At 37.3% G+C, this 17,122-nt stretch overlaps 1 protein-coding gene across 2 annotated transcripts in view; it reads right to left on the reverse strand.

Annotated features, from left to right (window-relative positions):
* Positions 1–17,122, reverse strand: part of TBC1D8B (TBC1 domain family, member 8B (with GRAM domain)) — a 65,711-nt gene that overhangs the window by 1,453 nt on the left and 47,136 nt on the right. Inside the window, exons 11-20 of one of the 2 annotated variants that reach the window (XM_005869859.2) lie at positions 15,281–15,398; positions 14,083–14,368; positions 13,037–13,166; positions 12,407–12,505; positions 9,903–9,971; positions 9,496–9,736; positions 8,497–8,562; positions 6,975–7,058; positions 5,292–5,348; positions 803–900 (exon numbers count right to left, since the gene is read on the reverse strand). In XM_005869859.2, coding sequence (XP_005869921.1) covers positions 803–900; positions 5,292–5,348; positions 6,975–7,058; positions 8,497–8,562; positions 9,496–9,736; positions 9,903–9,971; positions 12,407–12,505; positions 13,037–13,166; positions 14,083–14,368; positions 15,281–15,398 — 1,248 coding nt within the window. Of the gene's footprint in view, positions 1–802; positions 901–3,623; positions 3,806–5,291; positions 5,349–6,974; positions 7,059–8,496; positions 8,563–9,495; positions 9,737–9,902; positions 9,972–12,406; positions 12,506–13,036; positions 13,167–14,082; positions 14,369–15,280; positions 15,399–17,122 lie in introns of those variants that run through there. The other variant, XM_014542588.1, reaches the window with a different exon arrangement.

The following is a 17,122-nucleotide window of genomic DNA, read 5'->3' on the forward strand; positions in this document are numbered from 1 at the left end:
CTTTTAAGTTCACTTCTCTTTTCTCCTAACTCTATAGTACTGTTTCTAAGAATTTTAGAATAAATATATCCCATTGATTCATTTTTTAAAAGTACTTGTTCAACTATCAAATTACCAAGTCCATTGAGAAATACTAAGCTATTTGATGGTTCTCATTTTAGTAAAGTTCTGGGAATATTAAGGATCTATATTAACAGATTTTAATTAAAAATATAATAACATATAACATATACTGACTAAATACTTTGTAAGAAAAGGATGGATTTAGAATTGTGTCCATACTAGTTATTGAGCAAGTTCAAATACAAGATGATTAGGAACCAGGGTGTGACTTATCTTAGTAATTTCTTATTCATAGTACCTAGCACCTGGTTTGTCATCTATAAGCACTAAAAATGTGTACCGAATAGATAAAAATTTCTAATAAAGATGGAAATAGAAAACACTGAAATATGTTATACATATCCATCTTTTCTGTAGGTACAAATGTCATAGCATAGAAACTACACTGAAACACTAGATAAGCCTAACCAATGGACACAGACAACAGGGGGGTGAGGGCGTGAGTGGAGGGGGATGGGGAGGTAATGGGGGCATAAGGACACATATGTAATACCTTAATCAATAAAGAAATTAAAAAAATAGTTTGATCCCATTCTTCAGTTCTCATTTGAAGCAGAGTTAATACACAGATGATTTAAGTATTTTTGTAATAGCATGTTAGCTACTTTAGAGTTGGACATACCCACATTCATTAAAATATCATAAAAAACCTAGAATTTTTTCTTTGAAAGCACTATACCTGTTTCATTCTTGGTAAATCCTTAATGTTTTCTTCTTTTTTGAAAAGCTCATCTTGCCATTGACTAAGATATGCTTGAATATCAACTTTTCCTTTGCCTGAATGAGGAGAACCAAACCATTTTCATAATAAACAGCTTACTACATTTTTTCAAATCTCAAAAAAAATTATTATCGAAAGATATTTCACTGAGTTATAAGAGTCTACCTTTTTCTTTATCCAGGAAATTACCTGAATTAAACTTTAATTTCACCTAGTGGTTCTCAGGACACTTCTCCATTTCCATTAAACTAAAACTTTTACTTTGGGAAAGTTGGGCACTAGGGAATATTTGAAGCAAAATTGAGAAGGATGCATTTTAGATTAAACAGTAAATGCTGGCTTGATGATGTAAACTTCATGTAGATATTTTCATGTATACTATGAAGTTTAAAATACCTTCTATATGATGTTCTTAATATGCAAATATTAATTGGTCTATGGTGGCTCTTTTTCTTTTCAAAACAACTTATTCATTCATTCATTCATTTGAAGAGTTTAATTAAGATATTAATCTGACTTTATTGATAATTATAAAAATATTAAATGTGCCTATTACTTGAGACCTAGTATCCTCATACCAATATGAACTTGTCCTATCCTAAAGAAACATGTGAAAAGTATGTTAAAATATAAGAATAAAATGTCTATTACAGCAGAATTTACTTAAATATCCATCAATATTGGGCTAGTTATTAAAATAAATTATGATACAAAGATGCAAGACAGAGGTGGAGTAGGTGGAAGTTACACTCACTTCCTCCCAAGTCCAAACTGGAATTACAAGTCAATCATAGAAAAATCATCCTGAATAACCAACAGAAGACTAGCTGAATGTAAGTCTTATAACCAAGGAATTAAGGAAGAAACCACATCGAGGCTGGTAGGAAGGACAGGGATGTGAAAAGGGCTGGCCCTGCACCCATGGGTGGTGGCTGAAAATCCAGAGGATATCTCAGCTGCAAAGGTTCCCCCTGAGGAGTGTGGGGTCTCAATCCCATGTGGGGCTCCTCAGCACAGAGCACCAGAGCCTAGAAGAGGAAGTCACATAATATCAGGCTGTGAAAATCAGCAGGAATTCTGTCCACCAGGGAGAGACTGGAGTCCACTAGACACAGGCACCCTCTTAAAGGGCCAGTGCACAAAATCTTGTTTATAGCCACTAACCCTGGGCTCCAGTGTAGGGAAGGCGGAGCAGACTACGTTGTGTGAGACTAAACTGGGGTCTGTGGCTCTGGCGAGAAAGCTGAAGGGAGTGCCACCAGGATTGCTGTGCTGAATCATTCTCTCACACCACAGATGCCATCTTTCTTGGGTGGAGCACTCCATTTTTTATGGCATCAGCCTGAGGGAACTCCCTATTGCCCTGTGGAAGAGTCATCTGCCTAGGCCCGAGATATTGAGGTCCAGGCAGACTTATGGTGTGCCAGGGTGTGAGTTGTGTGTCTCTGGAGCAGAGGCCATTCACTTTCCAGAGCCTAATTGGCACCACCCTTCCCCCATGGGCCATCCACTAGCCTCACTCCCCCTATCCCCAGTGGCCCTGCCCTGGCACGCTTGGGCTCTTTAAAAGGTCAAAGCAGAATCAAAGACTGAGTTGTGTGGCTCTAGGAAGGGGATCATTTTTCCCTTGCATACCTGACCATTGCACAACCTTCCCTTCACAGGGTCAAATCTTGGTCTGTTTGGGCCTGATAAACTCTGGCTGGCATCCCCTTGATGACTCCCTGAGACCCTGCTCCACCACAAATGTTTTCAGGCTGCTGTTAGGTGGCAGTTGGCCTTGGTGTACCCTGAGATATTTGCTGAGTGGCCTCAGACCCAGCACTGGCACTAAGTTTGAATCTGTATAAACCTGATGAACACCACTTGCCCCTCCTACCTGGTGACTCACTGAGAACATGCCTCATGCAACTAGCATTCTAGTGTGCCACCAAAGGCTTTTTTAGTGACTGAGCCTAACAGGCAGCTGGCAAGCAAAGGTAGAAATTGGGGTGCTTTGGACCTTTTGTTGATCTGCCCATGACCTTTGTGCTGGTGGAAGCCAGGTTTGGTGTACAGTTTGGCCCCTCCCATGTGCACTCAGGCCCAGCAGAGGCAGCCAAAAACTGTGGATCGCTCTGTAGTTCCAAACAGGTAGCCCAGGGCTGGGCACAGGCAGTGCCTGACATTGACCTGCACCAGATTCCCTCAGGAGAAGTCCCAGAACCAACACATCCTGTGGCAGTATTAAGACTATATCAGAGCACAATTCAACTACCTCCACAGTTGGCACACCCAAAGGGAGATCTTGGCAGGCACCAGACTCTGCTGGGTCGAATTCCACTTCATGGGGTCATACAACAGCAGTTCATATACTCTGGTTGGGGTTGATCTTCATAATCAGCCAGCCCAAAGGCCAACCTGACCCATAGGTGGACCGAGAGAAATCAAGACTCAACTACAACAGGAGGCTTAACATAAACCACACAAGGGACATTCCCGGAGCACCTAGCTTAAGTGATTAGGGAGACAGCTCCACTAAGCCCCTCAAGATACCTATTACATAAGGACACCATACCAAGACTGGGAGACATAGAAGATCTACCTAATACACAGAAACAATTACAGAGAGACAGCAAAAATAAGGAGACAAAGAAACATGCCACATATGAAAGAACAAGAGAAATACACAGAAAAATAACTAAATAAAATGGAGGCAACCAATATACCAGATAAAGAGTTAAACAAATGGTTATGAAGATGACCAATGAACTTATGCAAAAATGGATGAAGTGGGGGAGAACGAAAAGAGACAGTAAACATAAAAAAGGACATAATTACCATTAAAAACAGTCAGAAATGAAGAATACAATATTTCAAATGAAGAATACATGAGAAGGAATCAACAGCAGGCTAGATGAAGTAGAGGACTGATTCAGCAATTTGGGAAGACAAGGTAGCATTAAACAACTAACCAGAGCACTGAAAAAAAAAGAAAAGGAATTAAAAAATATTAGGATAGTTTAAGAAACCTCTGGGATAACACAAAGCATAACAACATTTGCATCATAGAGGTACCAAAAGGAGAAAAGAGAGAGCAAGGAATGTAGAACCTATTTGAAGAAATAATGACAGAAAACTTCCCTAACCTGGTGAAGAAAAAAGACATACAAGTGCAAGAAGCCCAGAAAGTCCCAAAGATGAATACAAAGAAGGCCACACCAAGACATATAATTAAGATGGCAAAAGTTAAAGACAAAGAATCTTAAAAGCATCAAGAGAAAATCAGTTAGTTGCCTACAAGGTTGCTCCCATAAGTCTGTCCACTGATTTCTCAAGAGAAACATTTTATGCCAGAAAGGACTGGCACAAAACATTCAAAGTGATGAAAAACAAGGACCTACGACCAAGACTATTCTGTCCAGCAAAGCTGTTATAAAAGTATGAATGATAATTGGCAACAAATACATATCAACAATTACTTTAAATGCAAATGGATTAAAAATGCTTTAATCTAAAAACATGTGATGGCTGAATAAATAACAAAATGACCCTTACATATGCTATCCATAAGAGACTCATTTCAGATGTAAAGATACACATGAATGTAAAGGGATGGAAAAAAGCACTTCATGAAAATGTAAAAAAAAAAAAAAAAAAAGCTGGGGTAGGAATACTTATACCAGGCAAAATGGACGTTAAAACAAAGGCCGTAACAAGACACAAGGAAAGACCAAGCAAGCAATTCCACTTTGGGTATTTATAAAAAAAACCACACCAAATCACTAAATTGAAAAGACATACGCATCCCTATGTGTACTGCAGCATTATTTACAATAGCTAAGATATGGAAGCAATTTAATTATCCATCAATAGATGAATGGATAACAAAGAAGCAGTACATATATACAAGGGAATATGACTCAGCCATAAAGAAGAATGAAATCGTGCCATCTGCAACATGGATAGGCCTAGGGGGTATTGTGCTGAATGAAATAAGTCAGACAGAGAAAGATAAATACCATATGATTTTACTTATATGTTGAATCTAAAGAGCAAAATAAATAAAATAGAAACAGACACAGAGAAAACACTGATGATTGCTAGAGGATTGGGGGACTGGGTGAAAAGGTGAAGGGATTAAGAAATACAAATTGGTAGTTACAGAATAGTCATGGGAATGTCAAGTACAGCATAGGATATATAGTCAATAATATTGTAAAAAATATGTATGGTGTAAGATGGGTACTATATTTAAGGGGGTGATCACTTCATAAGTTATATAAATATGTAACCACTGGGTTGTATGCCTGACACTAACATAATATTGTACATCAACTATAATTGAAAAATAAAAATAAAAAACATTAAGTTAAATTAAAATGTCACATAAAAAAGTGTGGAATCTGCCTTTCCCCTTTGCTTAAAAAACCCCAATAACTTAAATTATATTCTTAGATCATAGTACCTTTTTCAGGGCTGTTTTTTACTGATTCTGCTTCCTTCCCACCTGCATGCTTGGAAACTAAAAGAAAAGAGGACAATTGCAATGTGTAAACTATTTAACAAATAGCTTTTGTAAAATAATATTTTATATTAAGACTCTTAAACACATTATTTTCTTCAATTCAGCAAACCAAGTTTAGCCAACCTGGCCTCCTATCATTAGAAGACAAAGTATTCAAGCCCAGCTGGAATGGCTCAGTTGGTTGAATACTGTCCTATGCACCAAAAGGTTACAGGTTCGATTCCTGGTCAGGGCACGTACCTGGGTTGTGAGTTTGATCCCCAGTTGGGGAGCATATAGAATGCAACTGATCAATATTTTTTTCTCTTTCTCTCTCTCTCCTCCTCTTTCTAAGCATGTCCTCGGGAGAGGATTTAAAAAAAAAAAAGAAGAGAAAGTATTCAAAAAACTTTTACAGTAAAAAGAACACTAGGGGGAAATCCATACGAAAAAATACCTAGGAGGAAGCATAACAAATATTAAGTATTTATTTCTGGTTGGTATTTTCTTCTTTTTTACTTTACTCAAATTAAATATTTCTTTTATTATGAAATAAAACATACTGGAAGTAAGAAGACTGAGCTATTAGTCCTGATTGTGGCAATGACTCATTGTAAAATCTTGCAGAAGTCAGCACTTCTTTCTGGACCTCAGCACCCTTATCTATGTAATTAAGGGACTGACTAGATGATTTATTAGGTCTCTTCAAACTTTATGTTCAAACACTAACATGCAGTAAACATACATTAATCAGACATATTCCTCTATAAGACATTCATATTTATGAAAAAGAAGCAAAGGACACAAAATAAGCCCATAAACCTTCCAAATTATGTCTTGGACACAGACTCATCCCTGTCTCCTAAACCTACAATGATCTATATAATAAAAGCCCAGCGACCAATATGGCGGAACAACCAGAACGACTGGTTGTTATGACACGCACTGACCACCGGAGGGCAGACGCTCAACATAGGAGCTGCCCCCTGGTGGTCAATGCGCTCCCACAGCAGGAGTGCTGCTCAGCCAGAAGCCCGGCTCACGGCTGGTGAGCACAGTGGCAGTGGTGGGAGCCTCTCCTGCCTCCGCCCGGCAGCGCTAAGGAGCAGCAAGCCAAGCAGTAAACCAAGCAGTATGTAGCGAACAGGCGGGTGGTTAGGAGCAAGGAGTCCTGGATTGCAGAGGGCGCAGGCTGGGCTGAGGAATCTCCCCCACCCCCGCATTAATTTCGTGCATCGGGCCTCTAGTTTATAATAAGTATTTACTGTTTGAATAATAGCTATGACCTTCAATAATCAAATATTCTATTGCCTTCATTGTATTTTTAAATAGGCATGAAAATGATCTGATATATTTTAGAAATTTCTGCAACATAAGTGGTAACAAACTGCATCTTCTTTCTAATTCTCCAGTAAATAAGAAATTCCATGCATCAAAACCAAAATGCAGTTTAGTCAGTCAAATATTTATGGAGTACTTAACATGCATTTAACATTGTGCTAAGTACTGGGGTAGCACAAAAGAATCATAAGGTATAATTACCCAAATTTTACTAGTGGTAGCTGGGTAAAGAATATTCAAGCCAGGAAGATCTCTATTGAGTGAGTAATTATCAAACAGATACATTTTTGAACAGATATTTACCATGGAGCTGACTGAAATAAAGTAATTCTTCCTCGGAAAGTTCATCTCCCTTTGAAGGGTCCTTTAATTTCACTTCAGTATAAGCTGAAAACAGATTACACAAATCAAATTTACTAACAATAAAGAATAGAAACAGGTCCTTTAACTTAAATCTGGGGGCAGAGATTTAAGTAAAGGGTTTCTGTAAAAGACATACGAAGAAATGTGGAAGTAGTACTACTCTATTGTGTAGCAAGTAACAGGAAATACTTGATCACTTTGAGTTCTATTATTCCTCCTACTTACTTTTTTATAGTTTTCTGAGAGCCATTACAAGTTGAAATAAGATAATCTAGCATTTGGAAATCTCTGAAAATGTGACCTCAATTATTTAAAAACATCTTCAAAAATAAGGAAAACATGAAGTTCAGTACTCTAACAGATATGTAATGTTCTTTCTATTTTTGATCCTCCTACTAAAAGCATATTTATTACATGATAATATTAGAAATTTTAATGGCAACTTGACTTAGTAATGAAGGTTCTTCAAAATTAAACTATTTGGTGTTTTGTCTTTTGTTTTTAATGCTGTGCTTGTGATCTGAGTGTGTAAAGAGTTAAAGATGGCTTTTAGATTCTTGGTTTGGTAAAAGCATGGTTTCTGGCTATCCTGGGAAGACTAAAAGAGATCCCAAGTATAGCTTTAGACAGTGCTATTTGTTTTTGTGAATAACTATCTAAGTTAAAAGATGCTTTTGTAATGTTCCTTTAGTTGAAAGCCTAAGACTGTTTTCCCAAAATATGGATCAGGCCTGGAAAAGTCAGCCTCTTAAGGTTAGTAGGAAACACTTAAGTAAACTGGAATGGTGTGGTCACATGGAGGCAGTATGGTGGAATAGACAGAAACATGAGCTCTGGAGTCAGAACTCCATTTGAATCTCAGCCGTGTGATCTTTGGCAAGTAATTTAATATTTCTGACCCTTAGTCTCCTTATTGTCAAAATTGGAAGTATAATACCACTTTTCAGGAATATTGTGAGAATTAAATATAAGAATGCATGTAAAATACATGCCTTGACAGAGCAAGTGTTTACTCAATAAATGGTAGCTTTAATTTATTTCCTTTTCCAAATGTTCACTATCACTGCCCTGGTCTCATTTTTTCTGAATAATTTGTACTATTTCACAAGTTTGGCAGTTTGTTTAAAGTTAAATTCTACTCTCTAATGACAACAACAATAAAAATTCAACTTTACACCAATATTCAAATGATAGGTAGTTCTTATAGACAAACTATCACTAAATTGATAGGCCACTAACAGGAGAGAAATTTGTGAACTTATAAGTTATACAGATTCTCTTCCATAGATTTCACTGTATTTACATATCAGCAAAGTACTGGTAGTATGATCCATGGGCCACAATAAAGGAATAACCTTATATACTGAATACTGTTATTTGTTAAAATGGAATTATATTTGTAATTATACTTGTTAAAAGGGAGTCAACTCCTAAACATCATTAAAGACTGTTAAACTCTTACCTGGAGGAATATGCAGCTTAAAAAGTAGTTTAAGCTTCTCAGTAAAACTTCCATTGTACATTATGTCTGTTCAATAAAATTTAATTGCAAATAGTTACATATCCAAAGGACATTTAATCAATCCCACCAATAAGATAAATGAAGATACAGATATTAGTCAAGAATTAAAATTCAGAAACCTTCTATTACTTAAGCTAACAGTTAAATAAACACCCAGTCAGCTAGATCCTCTCCTTCTGGTGTGTAAGCAAAATCCACTTTATCAAGTGACAAAATGCTCTTCTGCTGATCTCCCTTCCCCCAAATTCCTCATTTGAGGAGAGAATTCTTCAAGGGACAATCCCTGACAAGAAAGCATGCTGGAGTGCTGTAAAAGAAAGGAATGATAAAACTGGTGGCCTATCTCCAGGTACATGTTTGTTGGATGTTTCTCTACTACTTTCCTTAGCTATGTGGTTGGATTTTTACTGAGGGAGAAAGTCCTCCTGAAGTACCCACGTGCTTGAGTGTAGGAAAATCAGGACATTCTCTTCATGTTAACTGTTAAAACATCCATATCTAACAATTTGCTTTTTTGGAAGGGTAGGGGCAAAATAAGACTGATATACTCAGACCTAGCAACAAACACAGAAAAAAAGTCCAGTCATTGCTAAAGCTGGAGACAATGTAACCCCGGCTGATAAAAATCTGACTAAAGCCCAGCTAGCGTGGCTTAGTGGTTGAACATTGACCTATGAACCAGGAGGTCATGGTTCGATTCTTGGTCAGGGCACATGCCCGGGTTGCGGGCCTGATCCCCAGTGTGGGGCATGCAGAAGGCAGCCAATTAATGATTCTCATCATCGATGTTTCTCTCTCTCCCTCGCCCTTCTTCTCTGAAATCAGTAAAAATGTATTTTTTAAAAATCTGACTAAATTGGCAATAATAGGTAGTACAAATATTTTTGGGGTCCCTTTACTTTTTGCTTGAAAACAGAAAATTATTCAACATTATCTTACCAATTGCAGAAGAGAATTCTTTGAAGTTGATAAGGCAGTCAGAGTTTTCATCCAACAATCGGAATGTCCATAAAGCTAGTGAGTCTCTGTTTGCAGAAGGAGCCCAGGGACTCAACAAGTGATATAGCACTCGGAACTGCTGGCAGTCAATCTGATACTGTTCCAAATATGGCAAACTGGGGTCATGGTGCTTCAATACCGGACAACTCAAACACCAATAATAAGAAAAAAACAGCTCTTTCTATTAAAAACAAATAAAAAAGACAAGTCATTAAATCAACAAAAGTAATTTTATAAGCTTTGTCCTTTAAGCATGCCTACTAAAATAAAGATAAAAATATTTAAGAGTAGTTGTGGTAAAAAATATATTACAAGAATATTATTTTTCATTTAAAGAAGAACAGTACCTTAAAGATGATATAAAGTTCATCCAATTCATGAAGGCTCAATTTCACATCTTGTGATACAACACGCAACTTTAAAAAGATTAAAAGCAATTTAGAATTTAACACTCCAGTATAGAAATTCTCTTTGAATCCATTTAGAAATCTCTCTCTGCCAGAGTAAAATACTTTCCTTCCAACTTTTAAATGGAGTAACAAAGGTAAATGCACCTAGTTTGCCCTTTAAAAAGGTTGTACATAGAAAACAGTTGAATTCTACTCTGATATGTCCAAAAGTATGAGTCAGTAACTTGGCCATTTAATAAAGCAATATAAACAAACCCATAGCTTTTACATACAGAGCAATAAACAAATTAGAAAATGTAAAGGAAAAGAGATGTCATTCATATTAGCAACAAAACCATCAAGAGCAAAGGAGTAGATAAATCTAACAAGAAACAATTAAGACCTATCTGATGAAAACTATAAATACTTACTAAGGACATTTAAAAAGGCATCATTAAAATGAATATTAAAAACTTTAAAAATATTTTATTAATTTCAGAGAAAGGGAGAGGGAGAGATAGAAACATAGATGATGAGAGAGAATCATTGATCAGCTGCCTTCTGCACGCTCCACAATGGGGATCAAGTCCGCAACTTGGGCATGTGCCCTGACCAGGAATCGAAGCATGACCTCCTGGTTCATAGGTTGATGCTCAACCACTGAGCTACACCGGCCAGGCCCACTTTTTAATTGGATTGCTTGTTTTTCTTTTGTTGAGTTGTATAAGTACTTTATATATTTTTGAAATTACCCCTTATCAGATATGTTCTCCCACAGAGTGGTCCCCCTTTTCATTTTGATGCTGGTTTCTTTTGCTGTGCAGAAGCTTTTATCATCAAGAAATCAACAAACAAGTGCTGGGGAGGATGTGGAGAAAAAGCAACCCTAGTACACTGTTGGTGGGAATGCAGACTGGTACAACCAGTATGGAAAATAGTGTGGAGTTTCCTCAAAAAATTAAAAATGGAACTGTCATTTGACCCAGTGATACCACTTCTACAAATATAACCTAAGAATCCTGAAACACCAATCAGAAAGAATATATGCACCCCTATGTTCATAGCAGTGTTATTTACAATACCTAAGACCTGGAAATAGCTCAAGTGCCCATCAGTAGATGAACAGATAAAAAACCTGTGGTACATTTACACAATGGAATACTATACAGCTGTAATAAAAGAAATGTCTATTACACTTTGAGACAACATGGAGGTACCTGGAGATTATTATGCTAAGCCAAATAAGCCAGTCAGAGAAAGACAAGTATCATATGATCTCACTTAGATGTGGAATCTAATGAACAAAATAAACTTACAAACAAAATAGATCCAGAGGCATGGAAGCATGCAACAGACTGACTAATCTCAGAGGGAAGGGGGTGGGGAGGCGGGAAGAGATAAACCAAAGAACTTACATGCATATATGCATAACCCATGGACATAGACAATAGTGTGGTGAAGGCCTGGGGAGGGGGCAGGAGTGAGGAGAATGGGGTCCATGGGGAAAAAAAAGGGGGAGACATCTATAATACTTTCAACAACAAAGATAATTTTAAAAAAAGATATATGAGGCTCTTTAAAGTCAAATAAATTTTAAACTATCCTTAAAAATGAGAGTATTTAAAAATACTGTTTTAGCCCTGGCTGGTTTGGCTCAGTGGATAGAGTGTCGGCCTGTGGACTGAAGGGTCCCAGGTTCGATTTCAGCCAAGGGCACATGCCCGGATTGCAGGCTCGATCCCCAGTAGGGGGCATGCAGGAGGCAGCTGATCAATGATACTCTCTCATCACTGATGTTTCTATCTCTCTCTCCCTCTCCCTTCCTCTCTGAAATCAATAAAAATATATATTTTTTAAAAATACTGTTTTAGACATTTTTCCCTTTATCTTAGTATCCAGGATTAGGGGCATTGACTACTATGTAGGTCAGCTGTTCTTATTGACAAAGCACATCACAAATATGTTATGCTTAAATGCCTATATCATAGTACTCACTATTGAAGGTCAAATAATACAAAACATGTTAGTGAAACCAACATAATGAACTGGGTGAAAAAGGTGAAGATATTGAAAAGTACAGATTAGTAGTTACAAAATAGTCATGGGGATGTAAAGTACAGTATAGGGACTATAGTCAACAATACTGTAACAACTATGAATGGGTACTGTAAATATTGGGGAAACATTTTGTAAAGTATGATTGTCTAACCACTATGCTGTACACCTAAAACTAATACAAATCATATTAAATGTAAATTGTGATTAAATAAAATAAAGAAAGCAATTCCCCCAAAAGAAAATAACTTATTTCCTCTCAAAAATTTATAAGCTAAGCTATAGCAAGAATCTACCTAAAAAGTTTAGTTTCTCTCATTTTCTTTACATAGAATAATTTTTAAAAGGAAATTGAAGAAAAAATTGTCACTTCAACTGGTATCCCCCATTGGGTAGTGGGTACTCACCACATTCTGCTTTGTTGTTTCCTCTAGAGTCTGTATCACATACAACCTATTTCGACAGCGCATGCTGTGTATATCTTCACAACGAATATTACCATATTTCTGCAAGAAATATGATTTTGGTAAATACTCATTCATAATAAACATCCACTTCTCTTACAACTGAATTTCATCAGATTCAATTCCCAGAGGCTTTCATTCTATTTCTAGCTACTTTCTTAACTTGTTCAGTGATTATGCAAATTTTCACCTCCATATTTCATTTTCTCTACATATTCACTGGAGAGAATTCCATCTACTATGTGTCAAGAATAAGTACAAGAACATTAGTAAAATTCTTAGTCTCTAAGAAGAGAATAATTTTCTCCTTTTTATATAGAGACAGATATTTAAAAGTGGTAATTATTTGTGAAAGCAAGTGATAGTTTCATTTAATGAAAAGCAAATGGAAGGAGAGGAGACTGCATAACCTAGGAACAGTTCACAGAATTCATTGTTAAAGTGAAGTCGTATTTTAAAATTATATCTTTACTTGTATTATTACCTTACTCTTAATATACCACTAGAGACATAACTATAGTATCAATTATTTTAAATATGCTATGCAATTATATATTTATATTAGAAACTTACCTCATTTGACTCTCTAATCAAATCTGTAATATCCACTCTAATATGACTGCTTTTTTCATCACTCACATTTGAACCCTGCTGAACACTTGAAGGCAATGGGCTATCCTTATTAGTGATACTGTCAAAGAACCTATCCAAAAGTGATAGTAATACAAGAATTAGTAGAAGTAAAATACAGAGAAATGACAGCTAAATTCTCTATAGTTAGTCAGAGGTTAATGTCAACTGAGAGGACAAGGGACAGTTTTATGAAGAAGTAAAATTTGAAGATGGTTTGGAATTAGGAAGACATGGGAATGGGAAATGGGATGGTGAAGTAATTATTTCAGAGGTGGGGAGTAGAACATGATGGAAACAAACAGGCTCAGAGTAATCCGAGAGTACTCAGAAAATACCACATAGCCCAGTAAGGATGGGATATAGGGTATGTAGAGGCATGTAAGGAGAAATAAGAATAGGTACATCAAAGCCTTAACATAGTGAGTTCTAAATGTTAGAGTGGGGTATTTATATTTCATGGGTACATAATGGGATTTGGTGTACCATTACAACAGTTACCCAATGAAATATTCATTCATTTAACATACACATACCTAGTGTATATGCAAACACACACACATACACACACCCCACAGTGTTTTAACACAAAACAGCATTCAAAGAAAAGACAACAGGAAAATAAAGCTCAGTCTACCACTTAGAAAACAGAACAATTTTCCTCAGTGGATATTTAACATTATCAACTACCCATTCCCCTTCAAATTACTTTTACCCAGTGACACTTTATAGTTTAAACTGGGACTGTGAAAATCCCAGAATAACGTATCAACAATATTAGTGGCTTACTTCAAAGTGATTTACTTTTGTTATATTCTAAGTGGAAACAGAGGAGTGGATTTTAGGAGTAGCTTTCTCATTCAACTAGCTTTGTGACTTTGGGCAAATTGCTTCAAGTTTCTAGGCTTAGGTTCCTCACCTACAAAGGGATTAAACAACGTAATCTCTAAGGGGCTCTCCAGATTTAAATGTTATGGTTCTTATAGTACCTGTTTAAAGCTGTCACGGCTTCAGCATCATCTTTACAAGCCAGCAGTTTGTCTAAATTATAGTCAAGTATTGCCAATCCTAGTTGTAAAATGGCCTTTATTCCATCATAGAAGAAACAGTCCACCACATTCACTGCACTTTCAATAGGTAGTACACTAATAAAAAGTGTGAGGAACCATGAGAGAGAAACTGAAGAAAAGAATGTCATATCAGTCATGTGTTCTGTTAGCTGGGGAAGGTGATCCCTGATAAGTTCTTCAAAGACCGCCTGATCTACCAAGGCACCTGGAGAACATAAAAAGAAGTTTAAAAATGAATACCTTTCAAAAGGATTTGTTACCGATACTTCCCACGTCTATTAGTATTCTGATAAACCACATTTTTCTTCCTTAAATTATGAACTTCTTCAGTGCCTTTTCTATATTTTACAAATCTCTTTATCTGTTAATAGAGTGTCTTGCATCAAGAAACACTTGAGAAACTCAGTTCAAAATCATTTGAACAATTATTTATTAAATTGTTACTATGCACAGAAACCTGTAATACACCAATTAATGAAATGGTCTCAACTTCAATAAGCTTAATATCTAGTAGAACTTAAGATAAATACACAAATAACTAAAATGAAAGACCATGCAATCAATGATCTAGCCATGATTCTGAAGGTTTCTGAGAGTACAAGGGTGAGACCATCTATGGTTTTAAGGCAGGGGAATCATAGATCTATAAATATTTGATTACTGAAGAAAATATTATACAATTAAGAAACCAAGAACTTGGTCTTTCTTTCAAACCTTTCAAATATCTATACAATTCACATAAATGTGGAGATTTTAAGCTGACTAAAACCTCTTATCAAGAAACTATTAAAAATTATACAGCAGCTCTTGATGCTTTAGATCATCATTGTTTTAGAAATACAGAGAGAGTAAATTTAAAATTTCTATTTTATTAAGAAACAGACCGGGTACTTTTTTAAAGCAACATATTAAAAATCTTCCCAGTTATTATTCAGTGCAAAAAGTTCTTTACTTGAGCGTGTCTATGAATGTGACATATTCATATTGCTTGCATTTTGTATATTCTAAAACCTAATTGATCTGTTCTTCCATTTAATAATTGGATAGACAAGAGGCATATAAATTGTTTAGAAAAGAAATATGTGTTTTTTTCATGTGTTGTTTGTTTTTTTTTTACCAATGATTCGACGATTAAAATAATCAGGCAACATTCGTTCACATACAGCAACCAGAAGCCAAAATGCTTCTTCCTCTTTTGCATACAGAAGCAACACTGAAGTCAAAATGTTCATTGCCTAAAATTCATAGAGAAATTAAAAATAGTCACTTAGATGATTCATTCATTTAAACTACTTCTCAAAAGAATTCTGTATTGATAAGTTTCAATGAATAAATAGAATTGATATGTAATCCTTATGGGTACTCAAACCATTATGAATTAATCTGTGGCAGAGAGAGCTAGCTATCAACCATAATCCATACCCCCTTCTTCCATAGTGTCTGTGCTCAGCAACACAACATTCTGCAGACTTCTTTGTAAATAGGTATGACCAAGAGACAAGATCCTCCAATAGAATGTAGGTGAGACATCAAAATTACAACTAAACTACAGAACAACCATCATTCAGAACCATCTGAAATCTGGCTGAATGGAGGTCATACAACTAGGGAATTAAAAAAGAAGACACATCGAGATTGGTGGAGGGGTGGAGACACGAAACAGGCTGGCTCCGCACCCATGTGTGTTGGATAAAAACTGGGAAGGATATCTCAGCTGCAGAGATGCCCCCTGAGGTACAAGGGGTTCTATCCCCACACTAGACCCTGAGCCCAAGGTTCCAGCACCAGAAGAGAAGTCCCCACATCTTCTGGCTGCAAAAATAGTAATGGAGATTGAGGCTGAGGGAGACGGGGGTGGGGGGGAGGGCTGCTGAGTCCCAGCTAGTTCCTCTTAAAGGGCCTTGAGCACAGACTTAATTGGACTCACTCCCTTTGAGCTCCAGCACTGGGGCAGCAACTCAAAAAGTATCCAAGCCTGGCTGGTGTGGCTCAGTGGTTGAGTGTTGACCAATTTCTGGTTCGATTCCTGGTGAGGGCACATGCCTGGGTTGCAAGCTTGATCTCCAGTAGGGGGTGTGCAGGAGGCAGCCGATCAATGTTTCTCATCAATGTTTCTATCTTTCTCCCTTGCCCTTCCTCTCTCTCTCAAATAAATAAAAACATAATTTTTTAAAAAGGCATCCAAGACATACAAGTAAGAACTGGATTGTTCGACATCAAGGCAAGAGCTGGGGAGGGGGCACAGCTTTCTCTCAGACAGAAGTGCTTGCAGAGGCCACTATTCCTTTCATGAGCCCCCACCCCTACAGAGTCAGCAGGCCCACACCAAGAAACATCATAATTAAAATACAAAAGTTTAAAGACAAAGAGAGAACCATATCTGAGACTCCATCAACCTGGATCACACTGTTTGCCCCACCCTACCCCAACCAACTTTCTGGCCCACCCAAGGGGTTTCTAGTGGTTTTTCCATACAATGGGCCTGTCTTGGCTCATGCTTCAGATTTGCCTAAAATCTCTCAAATAAGCAAGCATCTGGCCTTGTTGTGCCCCGTATCTCTTGCTAAATGGCCCCAGGACTGGCACTAGTAGCAGCTGGCCTTGATTAGCAGCTTGGCCTCACTTGGGCACCTCTAAGCCTAGCACAGTGGCAACCATCTGCTGATGGATTTGCAGCTCATGTGGGTGGCCTCGGGCAGAACACAGGAAGCAGCTGAACTTAGCCTGTACCTCCTTGGAGGTCCCAGAGCTGGCACCCATTGAACAGCTTCAGACTATGTCAAAGAACCACGCAACCACCTCCACAAGTGACACACTCAAGGAGTGAACTCAGCGGCCACTAGAGTCCAGCTGAAGTAATCCCTGCTCTATGAAGTGGGCCCCTGCAGAGCTGATCCTCTAAGGTAGTCGGTAGTCAGTGGTTGCAGCCAGTCCTTACAGCTAATTGGCCTAGAGGTAC

The sequence above is a fragment of the Myotis brandtii genome, unplaced genomic scaffold, assembly GCF_000412655.1.
Source record: "Myotis brandtii unplaced genomic scaffold, ASM41265v1 scaffold305, whole genome shotgun sequence".
In the NCBI taxonomy this organism is placed as follows: domain Eukaryota; kingdom Metazoa; phylum Chordata; class Mammalia; order Chiroptera; family Vespertilionidae; genus Myotis; species Myotis brandtii.